Source organism: Salmo salar, chromosome ssa22, assembly GCF_905237065.1.
Source record: "Salmo salar chromosome ssa22, Ssal_v3.1, whole genome shotgun sequence".
Lineage (NCBI taxonomy): Eukaryota > Metazoa > Chordata > Actinopteri > Salmoniformes > Salmonidae > Salmo > Salmo salar.
In genome coordinates this window covers 33,771,571-33,787,968 of record NC_059463.1, presented here as the reverse complement: position 1 = coordinate 33,787,968, position 16,398 = coordinate 33,771,571, and the positions used below count along the sequence as shown (strand labels likewise).

General features: G+C 43.6%; 2 protein-coding genes across 14 annotated transcripts in view; one reads left to right on the top strand and one right to left on the bottom strand.

The window, feature by feature from the left end:
* Positions 1–3,224, top strand: part of LOC106583288 (SPRY domain-containing protein 3) — a 98,066-nt gene extending 94,842 nt beyond the window's left edge. For 4 of the 6 annotated variants that reach the window (XM_045705076.1, XM_045705075.1, XM_014167268.2 and 1 more), the window contains 4 exons: positions 222–279; positions 1,081–1,200; positions 1,370–1,503; positions 1,769–3,224. In XM_045705076.1, coding sequence (XP_045561032.1) covers positions 222–279; positions 1,081–1,200; positions 1,370–1,503; positions 1,769–1,903 — 447 coding nt within the window. In that variant the 3' untranslated portion in view covers positions 1,904–3,224. Of the gene's footprint in view, positions 1–221; positions 280–1,080; positions 1,201–1,347; positions 1,504–1,768 lie in introns of those variants that run through there. The other 2 variants (XM_014167270.2, XM_045705077.1) reach the window with 1 other exon arrangement.
* A 4,215-nt stretch (positions 3,225–7,439) lies between these two features.
* The window catches only part of LOC106583291 (LIM domain and actin-binding protein 1), a 43,475-nt gene continuing 34,516 nt past the window's right edge, over positions 7,440–16,398 (bottom strand). For 7 of the 8 annotated variants that reach the window (XM_014167273.2, XM_014167272.2, XM_014167274.2 and 4 more), the window contains 7 exons: positions 14,405–14,459; positions 12,006–12,103; positions 11,442–11,507; positions 11,000–11,051; positions 10,588–10,670; positions 10,296–10,429; positions 7,440–9,970 (listed from right to left, as the gene is read on the bottom strand). In XM_014167273.2, coding sequence (XP_014022748.1) covers positions 8,911–9,970; positions 10,296–10,429; positions 10,588–10,670; positions 11,000–11,051; positions 11,442–11,507; positions 12,006–12,103; positions 14,405–14,459 — 1,548 coding nt within the window. In that variant the 3' untranslated portion in view covers positions 7,440–8,910. The remainder of the gene's footprint in view (positions 9,971–10,295; positions 10,430–10,587; positions 10,671–10,999; positions 11,052–11,441; positions 11,508–12,005; positions 12,104–14,404; positions 14,460–16,398) is intronic. The other variant, XM_014167275.2, reaches the window with a different exon arrangement.

Here is a 16,398-nt window from a genome sequence, read left to right as displayed (position 1 = left end):
ACGACCATTCCATAACCCTTTACAATGAAGATCTGGGAAGTTATTTGGATTTTTACAAATTATCTTTGAAAGACAGGGTCCTGAAAGAGGGATGTTTCTTTTTTTGCTGAGTTTATATGTGCGTACACACACTATTAATCAGTATCAGGAAGGTGTCATTAGATACACACACACCTCGTATGAGTCAAACCTCATTGACATATTATCACTTAATTTCACAGGATTACCCCAAAAACAGACACCCTGGCTGGAGCAGGGGCTCCATAGCCTATCATGCAGGTGAGTGTCCTGAGTCATGTAGCGTCTGTCTATCTGTCCGTCTGCAAGTGTTCCTCTATGATGGTTTGGTTTGTTACTTGAATGTGTCTGTCTCTGTACCTGCTTGCCATGCATGATTCTAATTATTGGTCAGACTGACTCCTGTGGTACCCTTCCTGCCCATAGGGCTCTGGTCAAAAGTAGTGCACTATGTAGGGAATAGGGTGCTATGTAGGGCTCAGCCAGAGATTGAGAGAGAAGCTGAGAGTTGTCCAAGTCCCCATGAATGGTGGGATACCATTATCAGTGTGTTACTCTTATGATAAGCCTGTGTGTTTATCACTGCTTATCTGCCAAAGTGGTGATTAGGTGAAGCCCCACCTAGTGATCTCTTCATGTTTCATCTGTTCCATGTCATTGTTTCTCTCTTCCTAAAATCCACCCTAAGGATGAGAAAGTAGCTCTTTCCTCTCGCATTCCCCCTGACCTCTGGTTGACTATTCCACTGCCGAGGGAGGTTGAGATGAGGAAAAATTTACTTTTAAGTTTATATTCTAGCTCGGCACACAGCAGTCAGTCTCAATCATCTCACTCATTTAGATGTTCTGGGTTGGGTTCATTTTCCTTTTCAATTCAGTTAATTTAGGAGATTCATTGATATAGGAATTTTCTGTTTACCCTGAACTGATTGAATTTGCATGGAATTGAAATACAGAATGATTCAAATTTACATACATGCTCTCTCATACACACACACACACACACACACACACACACACACACACACACACACACTCTCTTTTCTCCTTCCCTCTTTCTCAGATGATGGGAAGCTCTTCCAGGGTAGTGGGGTGGGGGATGCCTTTGGCCCTCGCTGTTTTGAGGGGGACGTCATGGGCTGTGGCATCATGTTCCCACGGGACTACATCCTGGACAGTGGAGGTGAGTGCACCATTAGGCTGCTGCCATCTGAGACAGACAACCATGAAACAAACAATGTCATTAGATTATAAAAAATGTAATAAAGCAGCAAATGTGAGTGGGGATTTTGAATGGTATACTTAGTTAACTATCCTCGTCCTTTCTGAGCATATCGGTGTGGCTCCCTCAGATGACAGTGACGACGGGGACTCGGAGTTGTGGCCTAAGCAGCGGCGTGTCCAGAACGACCTCTATATGAACGATGAAGACGAGGAGAAGGATGGGGAGGAACTGGAGGGGGAGCAGGAGGGGAGGAAGGTCGTGGTGAGAGACTCTTTTGTCTACATCAGCAAACCTTCAAACAGGGCCAGAGCGTCAGCTCTGTGAGAGGCAGGAGAGGGGTTATGTTGAATTAGTTAGGATTTTATATGTGATGTGTTCTGATTTGATATAGGAGTGGTAAAAGAGTAGGCACTGAATTTTCAAAATAATTTGTCACTTTTGTTCATATCCTAAATTAATTTAAATGGAATCAACCCCAATCCTAGTGTGAATAGTAGCTCACTGTCACCCCCTTGTGTTGTGCTAGGTGTTCTTCACACGGAATGGGAAGGTGGTGGGCCGCAAGGAGGTGGCAGTGCCAGCAGGGGGGTTCTATCCTACCATCGGCATGATGAGCACCGGGGAAAAGGTCAGGGTGGACCTGCACCCCCTAAGCGGGTGAGAGGAGAGGGGGAGGATGGAGTGAAGAGAGTAGGGACATGACCAGAGAGAAGTGGCTCCAACACAGACAGACGCACACACACCACAAACTCGGAGGACAGGGCCAGCTCCAGGCATAAGCGGTCGCTTATGGCTCCAAGCCACTAGGGACCCCCCACCCCAAAAAAAATGTGGTTGTGCATCAGCAATTTTTCTCTTGGTATGTCAGTCACTGACAGTCACTCAATTAACCATGTCAGCTAACTGTTTTTAGATTGGTAAATTATTCTAGCCAGCTATCTAAACTTGTAGTAATCATGGTCGAATACTGACAGGTCACACAGGATGCATGCCCAGAGGCCCATTGCTTTTGTTAGTCACTTTCACTCAGATATCATTAACATGGCAAAATGTGAAGAATTACAGGAAATTAGCTTTAAAACTGCAAAAAAAAATCTCTGCCCCGTGGCAAAATGGGCAGAATTGGCCAACAAAATCTTGCTTAGGGCCCCCAAAAGGCTAGAGGCCCTGTCGGGAGGATGGACGATATGATGCTAGACCAATATGGGAGTTTGTTTGGAGTCACTCCAAACAAACTCAGTGCAGTATCCTCTTCCAGCATGTTGTCTGGGAAGTCCCACCTCAGTCTAGTTTACTCTGGGTTGACTCCTATCAGTAGAGGAAACTCATGCTACTAGATAGTATGAGGATTAATATTATTCAAAGCTGATATGTCAAGACTATACTGTATGGGTGCCTCAAAGTGCTTACTTTTATCATGTCAATAGAAAATGCTAGAACCAGTTTAAAGAGACGCTGGACCAATCCCAGGTCTTTAGCAACAATCATTCAAGTCTTATTAGTTCAACTATATTTTGAGATTATTAAAGGAATGCATTCAAAATGCTGAAAAAATTTAATCCACAGACTAGAAATCCAACTCTCAGGTATGCCAAAATCCAAATGAGGATGTTGAGTTATGTCATTTTTTTGTAAGACTATGATAATGCCATATCCTTTTATCACAAGCACTTTATTGTAGATGTACTGTTTTATGATGCATTACTACAGGCATTTCCGAGGCTTTTTGTTTAACATGTCTATCTATGTTCCTTCTCTTTTGGGTTCATTTATATTGTTAAATGAAATACTTAGCAATGTGCTGATTGATTGTATTTTATGATAAAAAAAACTGAAGATCATGCACTAACTGTTCCTGACCAAGTGTCATTTGATTTCATATTAGTCACCAATTAGGTTAATTTAATCATTGATATGAGTCACCTCTAAATTGTGAACTTGTATGCAATGTTTATAAATAAAGATGAGTATCTATTTATATAGGATGGCCTGCTTTGTGTTTTTTCTCTCTCATTTGGATGAAAGACTTATAGCCAGCAGACGGAGCTATATTATATTATTGTATTTTATTTAACTAGTCAAGTCAGTTAAGAACAAATTCTTATTTACAATGACGGCCTACCAAAAGGAAAAAGGCCTCCTGTGGGGGCGGGGGCTGGGATTAAAATAAAATAAAAAAATCTAGGACAAAACACATCACGACAAGAGAGACACTACGTAAAGAGAGACCTAAGACAACAACATAGCAAGGCAGCAACATGACAACACAGCATGGTAGCAACATAACATGACAACAACATGGTAGCAGCACATGGTAGCAGTACAAAACATGGTACAAACATTATTGGGCACAGACAACAGCACAAAGGGCAAGAAGGTAGAGACAACAATACAACAATACAAACCATCCAGTTTGAGTGTTTGTTGCTGCTCATTCCAGTCGCTAGCTGCAGCGAACTGAAAAGACGAGCGACCCAGGGATGTGTGTGCTTTGGGGACCTTTAACAGAATGTGACTGGCAGAACGGGTGTTGTATGTGGAGGATGAGGGCTGCAGTAGATATCTCAGATAGGGGGGAGTGAGGCCTAAGAGGGTTTTATAAAAAAAAGTGAAAGAGGAGCGATTACGATAGAGGAAACCAAGTCTAGATTTAACTTTAGCCTGCAGCTTTGATATGTGCTGAGAGAAGGACAGTGTACTGTCTAGCCATACTCACAAGTACTTGTATGAGGTGACTACCTCAAGCTCTAAACCCTCAGAGGTAGTAATCACACTTGTGGGGAGAGGGGCATTCTTCTTACCAAACCACATGACCTTTGTTTTGGAGGTGTTCAGAACAAGGTTAAGGGTAGAGAAAGCTTGTTGTAGAGCATTTAACACAAAATCCAGGGAGGGGCCAGCTGAGTATAAGACTGTATCATCTGCATATAAATGGATGAGAGAGCTTCCTACTGCCTGAGCTATGTTGTTGATGTAAATTGAGAAGAGTGTGGGGCCTAGGATTAAGCTTTGGGGGTACTCCCTTGATGACAGGCATTGGCTGAGACAGCAGATTTTCTGACTTTATACACTGCACTCTTTGAGAGAGGTAGTTAGCAAACCAGGCCAAAGACCCCTCAGAGACACCAATACTCCTTAGCCGGCCCACAAGAATGGAACGGTCTACCGTATCAAAAGCTTTGGCCAAGTCAATAAAAATAGCATCACAATATTGCTTTGAATCAAGGGCAATGGTGACATCATTGAGGACCTTTAAGGTTGGACCTTCAAAAAAGAAGGTCCAAGTGTCTTCGACAGAGGGGATCAAGCTGATTCTATATCATTTTACAGAGGCCAGGTCATGAAGGAAGGCTTGCTCATTAAAGTTTTTTAGCAAGCGTCTATGACAAATCAGGACAGGTCGTTTCACTGAGCAGTCGTTACGAACACAGGCTGTAAAACAGTGATCACTAAGGTCATTACAAAAAACACCAGACTGATACCTATCAGGATTATTTGTGAGGATAACATCAAGAAGAGTAACCTTTTCTGGGTGTTTGGAGCCATACCTTGTGGGATTGGTAATAATCGGAGAAAGATTTAGGGAGTCCCATTGCTTTAGGACCAGGCTTTTACGAGAGCAGAAATCAGTGAAGCAGATATCAGAGCACAAGTCAGAATTGGGGCTAGCAACAGTGGATGGGCCAGGGTGTACATGCACATTTCCAGATATCATCAATTGTAATACAATCAATGCACGGGAGAGGACAGGGAGAGCTCTGCAGTGCTGATTTATGACATCTGAATGTGCATCAGATGGCAACAAGATCATCAGGTAACATTAATACAAAGCCGGCGAGAGGTGGTTAGGATGGGATGGGAGGCCAAAAGTCTGTGTAACCAATAGAGAGTCAGAGTCCCGAATGTGGGAACAAACAGTCTGTCCCACGGTTGGGTAAAGAAAGCATGTAGTCAACAAAGTATGCAGGAGTCATGAGGCAAATAGCAAAATGCACAACAAAAAAATAACATGTATAACGACTTGGGGCTATCCATTGTAAGTTCAGAGTCACTCGCCCCAACAGTGCGTGTGTGCTGGAGGTGAGCGAAACCTCGGGAGAGAGAGAGGGGGTGGGGGTACCTGTACCAGACAGGCCAGGGCAGACGGTGAACAGATCGCCAGGTAGAATCCAAGCAGCAGTGCAGCAGGCAATGGGAGTAGGTGTCACACCAACTTGGGAGAAACCTTTATTTCTTTAGGCAGATTTCTTGTAGAAAATGCCAGTGGATGGTCTTTGAACAGGAGGGGGCTTCAAGTCCTCTGGATCTGGGTGGGGTAGCCTGCCATGTGTTGGGCTCAAAGGCTTCGGCACCTCTCGCTTCACACGTCAGTGCTAATTGAAGTTGTAACTCTTTGTCCTAGCAAAGCTTGGTAGCCTGAGCATTCAGTCCTTATTAAGTAAAATATATAATTGTAATTGGCTTTTGAAAGTAAAAAAATTGCTTCAGACTAAGCATTACTCACTCAGCTCCAGGTTGGATGGTGTTTTCAGGTCTCTGCTTGTTTGCCAGAGCATTTGATGTATAGTTTGGGAATAATAATCATTGAGTGTAGGAAGCATTCCAAGTAATTCCATCCAAAAATCAGGTTGTAGGTTTGGAGTGAAGGTTATGTTGTAGAGGGTAGCATCCTGTATATGTCCCTGACAAAAAAATCTACACACACACACTCTCTCTCTCTCTCGTCGAACTCTAAATCTATCTATTTTTAAAAACATACTGAAACATGTGGGAGCTCATGATCTCTCTCTCACACACTACCTGGACTACCTGGCATGATGACTCCTTGTTGTCCCCAGTCCACCTGGCCATGCTGCCGCTCCAGTTTCAACTGTTCTGCCTGCGGCTATGGAACCCTGATCTGTTCACTGTGATTACTATTATTTGACCATGCTGGTCATTTATGAACATTTGAACATCTTGGCCATGTTCTGTTATAATCTCCACCCGGCACAGCCAGAAGAGGACTGGCCACCCCTCATAGCCTGGTTCCTCTCTAGGTATCTTCCTAGGTTTTGGCCTTTCTAGGGAGTTTTTCCTAGCCACCGTGCTTCTACACCTGCATTGCTTGCTGTTTGGGGTTTTAGGCTGGGTTTCTGTACAGCACTTTGATATATCAGCTGATGTAAGAAGGGCTATATAAATACATTTGATTTGGAGAAAACCTCAAACCCAACTTTTAGAACAATGTATTTAAGAGTTTGTAATTTGGGAATGTTTTCCTGGAGTGCGCCAAGTTGCTATTATATGCATTTCTGACATTGAGAAATAGCTGCTACGTGCCCTTTAAGGCTGGGGTTCAATCTGGTGTAATGATACTGATGATTTGTCGCCACAGATGGTTAGTTCATGTTTCTACCGTTGTGGCGAGATGGAGTAGGCCTACAGCTCCATCTAGGGATCGCATCAGGGACAACAGTTGTTACACTGTAGTATTGTCGCTAAACCTAACTCTTAACCTCATTCTCCTAACCTGTGTGGTGATACCATAGAGGACTCATCTATGTATTTGTGCCATCATAGCGTCTGACAGCATGGGCAGCGCCATTGAAGCCATCTACATTTTGAAGTAGTCAATTTTCTTACTCACGATTTGTTTATCCCTCCCATTGACCCGGTTGGACATGACTCCAACAGGGTCACCAGGAGGGGTCAGCCAATGAAGTTGGAAGTCTCACTCAGTTGACTACATTAAAAATGGTGGAAGCCTTCAAATGGCGCTGCCCATTCAAATACAGACTTTTGGCCACTAGAGGCCTCTATCATTCTCTATGGGTGATACTGCTGATTTGTACCCACAGATGGTTTGTTTACATTGCAGGTTAGGATAATTAACGTGGCAGGTTAAGGTTAGGAAAAGGGTTAGGCTTAGCTACAATGCTACAGATGTCAACTGTTGTCCCTTACACGACCAACAGATGGCGCTGTAGGCCTTTTCCATCTAGCCACAACAGTAGAAAGGTAAATAAACAGAGTTAAGCACGCTATAAACGCAGATCTGACATTTAAAGGTAATTTCCAATTGGGCTGACATTTACAGCATTCACCATGAATGTGATGTCAGCAAACGCGGAAACATTGCCTTTCAAAGCTGGCTACAAGGGCGACCGTATTGAATCCCGGCCTTAGTTCATGTACTGAAACAAGACAAACAGATGTATCAATGATAGACCATTTATTATTTATTTCAAACACTTTGGTTGTCTCGAGACGTACAATTCCAAGATTACTTTATGGAGGACCCCAAAAAATTAAGTATAAAACATTGAGGGTAAATATAATAATCTGTATTGATCCAGTTTTCTAAATTCATTATAAAATAGGATGCTTTTTATACAATTTAAAACAGGCACTGTGTCAAAGAACAACTAAAAATATACACCCAGGAAGGGAAAGGACCCAAACATACATCACAGATAGTACCTTGTTGGTTTAGTCATCCCGGATATATTTACCACATTCTGTCACAAGCCTTTTTTGATTCTTAAGGTATATTACAAGATCAAGTATTATCAAACCCATGAAGTGACTGCTTGTGATTATTTAAAACAGCTCTGATCCTGTAATCCATCTGGCAGTGGTTTGTACTAGCCCACTTAAAGGGGCAGTGCAGTCAAACGTGATTTCCCTATTTTATTGATATTTCCACACTACAGGGTCGAAATAACACTGAAATTGTGAAAATGCCCTTTTAGTGTAACAGCTTTTGAAAAAAAAGGGGATGTAGTTTTTGGCCCACAGCATTACATCACAATCTGATTATTCTGACCAATGACCAGTCATATTTTATTTGCATAATTAGGCTCTAGAGCCCTCAAAGTCACCTCTGGACCGCCAAGCTAGTTCCACTGAGTTTTTCATTGTTCCCCTCTAATCAGGGACCGATTTAGACCGGGTACAATTAATGATCAGGTAGAACAGAACACCAGCAAGCTCCAGACCTCATAGGGTAAGAGTTGAATACCCCTGCTCTAGGGTCTAGGCCAAGTTTTCCCAAACTCAGTACTGGAGCCCACCCTGGGTGCATATTTTGGTTTTTGTCCAAACACTACACAGCTGATTAAAATAATCAAAGCTTGATGATGAGTTTTGTTATTTGAATCAGCTGTGTAGTGCTAGGACAAAAATCAAAACGTGTACCCTGGGGAGGCCCCAGGACCGAGTTTAGGAAACCCTGGTCTAGACGATCCTATCCGCCAATCAGGGCTGTGTATCATAAAGATCGTAACTGTATTCACTCCCAGTTTAAAAAAGACACAGACCAGCCTTTCCAGTGTAAAAATACAAAACATGGAAAACAGTACTAAATGTTTTTAATCCAACCGTCTACAATCTACCAGTCCTTTCTACCAGGCTCCCTCAGAAATCACTCAAATAATCAGGCTATTTGGTTCAATGTAGTGTAGTAAGACTGTTCTATTGCTAACTTTTCTACTGTGAATGGAACACTCAAAATGATCACAAATTACACCCAAACAGAGAAATATCACAATTGTTGTGTCCCTGCACTTTTAAGAACTCCCTGGGTTTTATAAAGTGGACAGGGAGTACTAGGGACATAATGCGTTGGTGTGTGTCCATGGTGTGTGTCCAGTCTAAATCCAGTCTGATTCAGAGCTGAGTGTCTATTCAGACGTCATCTTCCTCTTCCTCATAATAGCGGTTCCTCTTGATCATCTCCTCCATGGTGAGCTGTTCCCCCTCCCCGTCCCAGAAGCCCACGTCCTGGGAGCTGCGGTTGTGTTTGGGCTGCGGGGGTGGAGATGCTAGGATGTCTGGAGGGGCACTTTTGCATTTTAAAGAAGCCCTTTCCTCTTCATCCTCCACTGCTGCTTCTTTTCCTTTCTTCAGCGGCTCTTCTTTCTTGTCCTGCGTTGCCAGGAGACTCTCCACCTCCTCGCAGCTGATCTCTCCGTTCACCGCACTGCCGCTGGGCGGTGTGGGCTTGCTCCCCTCTTTCTCCTCCTCTCTCCTCCTCTGGAGTTGAGGTTCTGTTTCCTTAAGTGTGGAGCAGCTGTCTTCCAGCGACCCCCTCCTCTCCATCAGGGATTTGAGGGGCTGGCGGGGCTCCCCTGGCCCCAGGGCATTGGTGTTGGTGAGGCTGGGGGCCACCGAGAAGGGCCGACTGCGCTCCTTCAGAGACGAGCTCCTCCTGAGGCTCTTCAGCTCAGCCCTGTTGGGGCACAGGGTGGACGATGACACCTCGCCCTCCGGGGGCCACTTGGCCCTCCAGGGCCGGCCCACACCACCACCCTCCAGAGCAGGAGAGGCTCCAGCATCACTGTCAGCAGGAGGGGGCCAGGCAACCCTAAGCCTGCGGGCCTCTGGTATTTTCTCGGCGGTGGAGAGTTTCTCAGTGGAGGAAATGTGGCTGTGTGTCTCATGAGAGGCAGTCAGGTTTGTCACCTTGGCCAGGGGAGACTCCTCCACCGTGGTGCTGGACTGCTTGGCTGGGGAGAGTGGTGTCTCGGCTCGATGGGACACCACCACAGCTCTTTCTGCCCGCTCCGTAGACCTCTTCTCCACAACCCGGTCTACTCCATCTTCCTCTTCCTCGGCACGGGGCGTCCACAGGTCCTTGTGGGGGCGGTGGCCAAAGCCCTCGTCGTAGTTGCCTTTGGCCTTGAACAGCTGGCTGAAGTGGGGCTTGCAGTAGACCTTACCGTGTAGAGAGGCATAGCTCCCCAGGCTGAAGAGCAGAGGGCAGCAAAAACAAAACAAAAATTTAAAAAACATACATTAGCTAGATGCAGACAAGACACCGGTCACTGAAACAAATGTACATTTCAAAGCTAATGTTACTACAATCGATTCAGCTTGGGATAAATCCAATTAAAAAAGGCATATTGAAAAGAGAATTATCATGCACGATAGGCAATACTTTTAACATGTTCTTTTTTATTTTCCCCCAATGGTTTCTAAATGTTTTAGAATGTGACATTTGAATGAAAAAGTACATTTTGACAAAATGTTATTTGAAGTGTCCCGTAGTGAGTGAGCATCCCTACTAGTACCTGAGCTTGGTGTTGCAGTGGAGACAGCGGAAGCAGGTGGTGTGGAAGATCTGGGTGTTGGCCACCAGCCTCTCCAGCGGGTACACCGTCTTTAGGCACGTAATGCACGTCTCCCTCACGGAAAGGCAGAACTTCTACACACACACACACATTAAGGATTTGCCTTTCATACACTGAATTGTGGTTGTCAGTAACAACTCTTACTGTCAGATTTTATATTGATTTCCTTGATTTAATACATGTTACTACAGTTGTTTGTGTCATTGTGATGGAGGCTATGGAGAGAACTCACCCAGGCTGCCTTGGGCAAGTTACTGTGGACTGAGGATGAAGATGAGGTACTACCCTTAAAACTAGATATGTCCATGCCATCCCCTGAAACAGACCAAACGCATAACATACCGGTCTTACTACAGGGACTCCATCTTGACTCCAGAGGTCAGTGTCACAGCTGGGCAGAGCAATGTATATATATTTTTTAAAGGAGCCAGGCTTTTCACTAGACACAGAGCGGTAACTCAGAGTAACGACCCAGTCGGTGCTCCACCCCTCTCTGCCCTTTAACCTAGAATACAGAGGACTAATCAGAGGCAAGAGCAGCCGCTGCCCCGCTGGGTGAGGTCCTGTCCCCGGCGCCCCCAGCCAGGAGCTGTGGGGTTGACATCATGCGAGATGAGGAGGGAGGGAAATTAAAGCTTACTCACCATTGGTCTCTGCTACAGCAACTTTTCTGCTGTAGGACTCTAAAGCCTGGCTCTGAGTGGAAAAAAAGAGAGAACCTTGTTATAGCAATCCAAAAACAGTATAGCTTGTTCATCCATTTAAAATAGCACAAAAAATCCATATGAAAGAGTTTACTGTCACTGTGTATTCATGTTTAAGAGCAGGTATTTTAGGAGACTATGTTCAGTCTTGTATGTTCATTTACTCACAGCACATCAGCTTTGATTGGTTTACAGTGTGTATCTGCTTAAACGCTGCTCCCCTATCCAATTAACTCATCTTCACACACAAACACAGTTTATCTCAAAGACTCACTATGTTCACTCAGTCGCTCGCTCTCTCACGTACCCACCTCAAAACCAACTCTCACACGCACCACACACACACACACACACACACACACACACACGTGTAGGTACTTACCACAGCCACACCACTAGGGGGCACATTCTCCTTCAGGCTGTTATCCTCTCGCTCTGACTGACTGGTCTGCAGATGAATAGAGGTTGATCAGCAGAAGAACACAGTGACAAGAGAGACATGAAATGCCAAACCAAGGCCATCTTTACAAAATGTGAAGTATGATCTGTCTTTCTTTGACATTAATTGAGCAACTTTTCCCATTTACACTATCCTTACATTAGCCTTGAATGTTTTAATTTTTCTTACTGACTTCGCTGATAGCTACTTTATTGAAGAAAACTGTACTTACTATGACTGTGATATGTGGTTGTCCCACCTAGCTATTTTAAGATAAATGCACTAAGTCTCTCTGGATAAGAGCGTCTGCTAAATAACGAAAATGTAAAAATATAATGTGACTATTTAACAGGAGCAGAGGACCACTTTCTAAAAAGGACATTTAGCTCTGGTTACTGAGTCAACGGTATCTCTAGTCTCTCCTAAATAGAGGAGATTAAATGTGAGTGGGGAGTGTGTCAAATCTTTTAGGATAGCATCTATAATAAAACAAACACACAAACTCACAGTGCATGCTAGTGGGCCCTTTTTGGTAGCGGCTGACTGGTACTTGGCCATTCTTTCCTTCAGGGAGGTGGTCTCAACCACTCTGTCAGGGGACAACACTACGAGAAAACATTCACAGACACACACACACGGACACACAGAGATTAGCATAATTAAGTTTCTTTCTCCTGATCCACCACCTAGTTCTGATGCAATGTTATCAGAAGCCCTGTATGTTGATTTGAGACCAAAAAAAATTTAAAAACTGGGAAAACACAGTCCTGCATTAGCTACTATGAAAAAAGCCTGGGTAAAGGGTATATAAAAGCTGCCAAAAGTTTATGAATTAAGTAAATAAAGCTAGTCTTTTTAGATGGAGCACAGTGCCCTCACTATGAATTGACACGCTGTTCTGCCACACAGTTCAACCACAGCCCTTCTAAAAAATACTAATAAATAAACCTGCAATCGTCTTATTCCTACTAGCACCAACTTAGCTGATAATGCCTTTATTGGGGGGAAATGTACAGTGGGGGAAAAAAGTATTTGATCCCCTGCTGATTTTGTACGTTTGTCCACTGACAAAGAAAGGATCAGTCTATAATTTTAATGGTAGGTTTATCTGAACAGTGAGAGACAGAATAACAACAAAAATATCCAGAAAAATGCATTTCAGAAACGTTATAAATTGATTTGCATTTTAATGAGGGAAATAAGTATTTGACCCCCTCTCAATCAGAAAGATTTCTGGCTCCCAGGTGTCTTTTATACAGGTAACGAGCTGAGATTAGGAGCACACTCTTAAAGGGAGTGCTCCTAACCGCAGCTTGTTACCTGTAAAAAAAGACACCTGTCCACAGAAGCAATCAATCAATTAGATTCCAAACTCTCCACCATGGCCAAGACCAAAGAGCTCTCCAAGGATGTCAGGGACAAGATTGTAGACCTACACAAGGCTGGAATGGGCTACAAGACCATCGCCAAGCAGCTTGGTGAGAAGGTGACAACATTTGGTGTGATTATTCGCAAATGGAAGAAACACAAAAGAACTGTCAATCTCCCTCGGCCTGGGGCTGCATGCAAGATCTCACCTCGTGGAGTTGCAATGATCATGAGAACGGTGAGGAATCAGCCCAGAACTACACGGGAGGATCTTGTCAATGATCTCAAGGCAGCTGGGACCATAGTCACCAAGAAAACAATTGGTAACACACTACGCCATGAAGGACTGAAATCCTGCAGCGCCCGCAAGGTCCCCCTGCTCAAGAATACATATACATGCCCGTCTGAAGTTTGCCAATGAACATCTGAATGACTCAGAGGACAACTGGTGAAAGTGTTGTGGTCAGATGAGACCAAAATGGAGCTCTTTGACATCAACTCAACTCGCCGTGTTTGGAGGAGGAGGAATGCTGCCTATGACCCCAAGAACACCATCCCCACGTCAAACATGGAGGTGGAAACATTATGTTTTGGGGGTGTTTTTCTGCTAAGGGGACAGGACAACTTCACCGCATCATTTGACGGGGCCATGTACTGTCAAATCTTGGGTGAGAACATCCTTCCCTCAGCCAGGGCATTGAAAATGGGTCGTGGATGGGTATTCCAGCATGACAATGACCCAAAACACACAGCCAAGGCAACAAAGGAGTGGCTCAAGAAGAAGCACATTAAGGTCCTGGAGTTGCCTAGCCAGTCTCCAGACCTTAATCCCATAGAAAATCTGTGGAGGGAGCTGAAGGTTTGAGTTGCCAAACGTCAGCCTCAAAACCTTAATGACTTGGAGAAGATCTGCAAAGAGGAGTGGGACAAAATCCCTCCTAAGATGTGTGCAAACCTGGTGGCCAACTACAAGAAACGTCTGACCTCTATGATTGCCAACAAGGGTTTTGCCACCAAGTACTAAGTAATGTTTTGCAGAGGGGTCAAATACTTATTTCCCTCATTAAAATGCAAATCCTTTTATAACATTTCTGACATGCGTTTTTCTGGATTTCTTTGTTGTTATTCTGTCTCTCACTGTTCAAATAAACCTACCATTAAAATTATAGACTGATCATTTCTTTGTAAGTGGGCAAACGTACAAAATCAGCAGGGGATCAAATACTTTTCCCCCCCACTGTACTTACTATGACATGTGGTTGTCTCACCTAGCTATCTTAAGATGAATGCACTAAATGTAAGTCGCTCTGGATACGAGTGTCTGCTAAATGACTCCCGTGGATAACAAAACAAAAATCTGTCAATGCAAAACGCTGCATCCTCATCTGTAACATTCATGGATAGAATGAGCGCACTGGGCACCTCTCTGCATGGGATCCTTTGTCAGCTGGTGCCTAGGGCTGACATGGTGACCTCAGAATTTGATTATACTGTATGGGTCTTGTGCAGTGTGTGCTCATGCATTGCTCATGCATTACCTCCTAGTCTCTGGTCCGTGTCCTCGGAGGAGCTGCTGTGTAGTCCTGTCCTCACCTGGATAACACAGGGGTCAACGGTCAGGGTTCAGCTTATTACACAACCTCAGACAGGACTTGTACAATGTCCTCAGCAACCACAGACTCCTCCTGCTTTCTCTACATCCATCTATCTCTAAGCCTTAGTTTGTCGGCCTCTGCGTTGCTACCCATATCAACACTCAGACAACATTAAGCTCCGTCATTGGTCACTCTTGACCACCCCCACAATGGTTTGGCCCATTGACATCAAAGCCAGTTCCTGTATATCCTTTACATTACAATGAGCCACTGATGGTTGCTTAAACAAACCCTTATTAACACAGGTACACACACACCCATTTGGAGCATGTTCTATTCGCCCCCCCACACCTTGCTCCATTTTATTTTATTGATTGATTTATTTGACCTTTAAGTCAGTTAAGAACAAATTCTTATTTACAATGACGGCCTACCCCTGCCAGTCGAGGAACAATTGTGCGCCGCCCTATGGGACTCCCAATCATAGCCGGATGTGATGCAGCCTGGATTCGAACCAGGGACTGCAGTGACGCCTCTTGTACTGAGATGCAGTGCCTTAGGCTGCTGGGCCACACGGGAGCCAATATTTTAGTTCTAGACCTAACCAAAAACCAAGCGTTCACGTCAGTGATTCATCTAATTTGCCCAAGAGAGAGACTGATAACAATAAGGAACACTTTACTGTTAAACACCAAAACAATCACCAAATATCTATGGTGATATCAGATATTCATAAGAAGCTCAATTGTCTCAAGTTGCTGAAACATTTCTAATTTGAACAAGATGGTGAATTTACTGCATTCGGCAAATTTTGGACAGCAGATGCAATGAATTCTACAGCTAAACTCAATGGTTATTAACAAAGAACCATTATGCATAATATGCATTTCAAATTGGAAAATAAACAAATATGACAAGACAAACCACTTCATAGATGTAAAACACCACACAACGGATAGAAACTGCAATGAACCACATACTGACTTACTAGAAAGTCAAGGGAGATGCACCCCCTACACCACCACTAACCACACACACTACTGTATATACACATACTGTATGGGTGCGGACATGTGTACACAGAGTTGATCCCCCAATAAGCTCAAGAGCCAGAGCCATTGTCAGACAGGACTGTCTGTCCCCCCACCAACTCCCCCATGATACAGCCACTCTACCCATTAACACGCACACACACACCCCCAGCCTCTACACCAGTAGGCTACACACTTTAAAACACACAGGGATGTTTTTTGCAAAAGGAGCTCTGTTTTGGTGGCCTTGACTCCATCTGAAATACACAGTGAAATGATTGAATACCTTATCGAGTTTACCTCCTAGATTGGAAACATTTGTTATGGTATTCAAATCGAATTGCATGTGTCACATGCTTAGTAAACAACAGGTGTAGACTAATTGAAATGTTTCCTTTTGTATTTATTCTGGATCCCCATTAGCTGCTGCTACACACAATAAAACAATACTTAACACAACACATTATTACACACTACTCTACCATGACATACAGTACCATTCAAAAGGTCTTTATTTGGACTATTTTCTACATTGTAGAATAATAGTGAAGACATCTAAACTATGAAATAACACATATGGAATCAAAAGTGTTAAACAAATCAACATATATTTCAGATTCTTCAAAGTAGCCACCCTTTGCCTTGACAGATTTGCATACAAAAAGGTATTGTGTAGAAAGACATGACTTTACAATTAAAAATGACTGAAAATGTATGAATTCAGTGTATGGTTAGTTGTTTTGGATATTGTTTATGTCTAGGCCTAAAAGATTAGAACTATTTTCTAAGAGAACATGAAACCGTTAACATTTAACCTGTCTTCTCTCGAGATTAAAGTATTATTTGCAATTTTACTGCAAGATATGAATTGCCACAATAATGTTTTTTCTTCAAATTATGTATTTT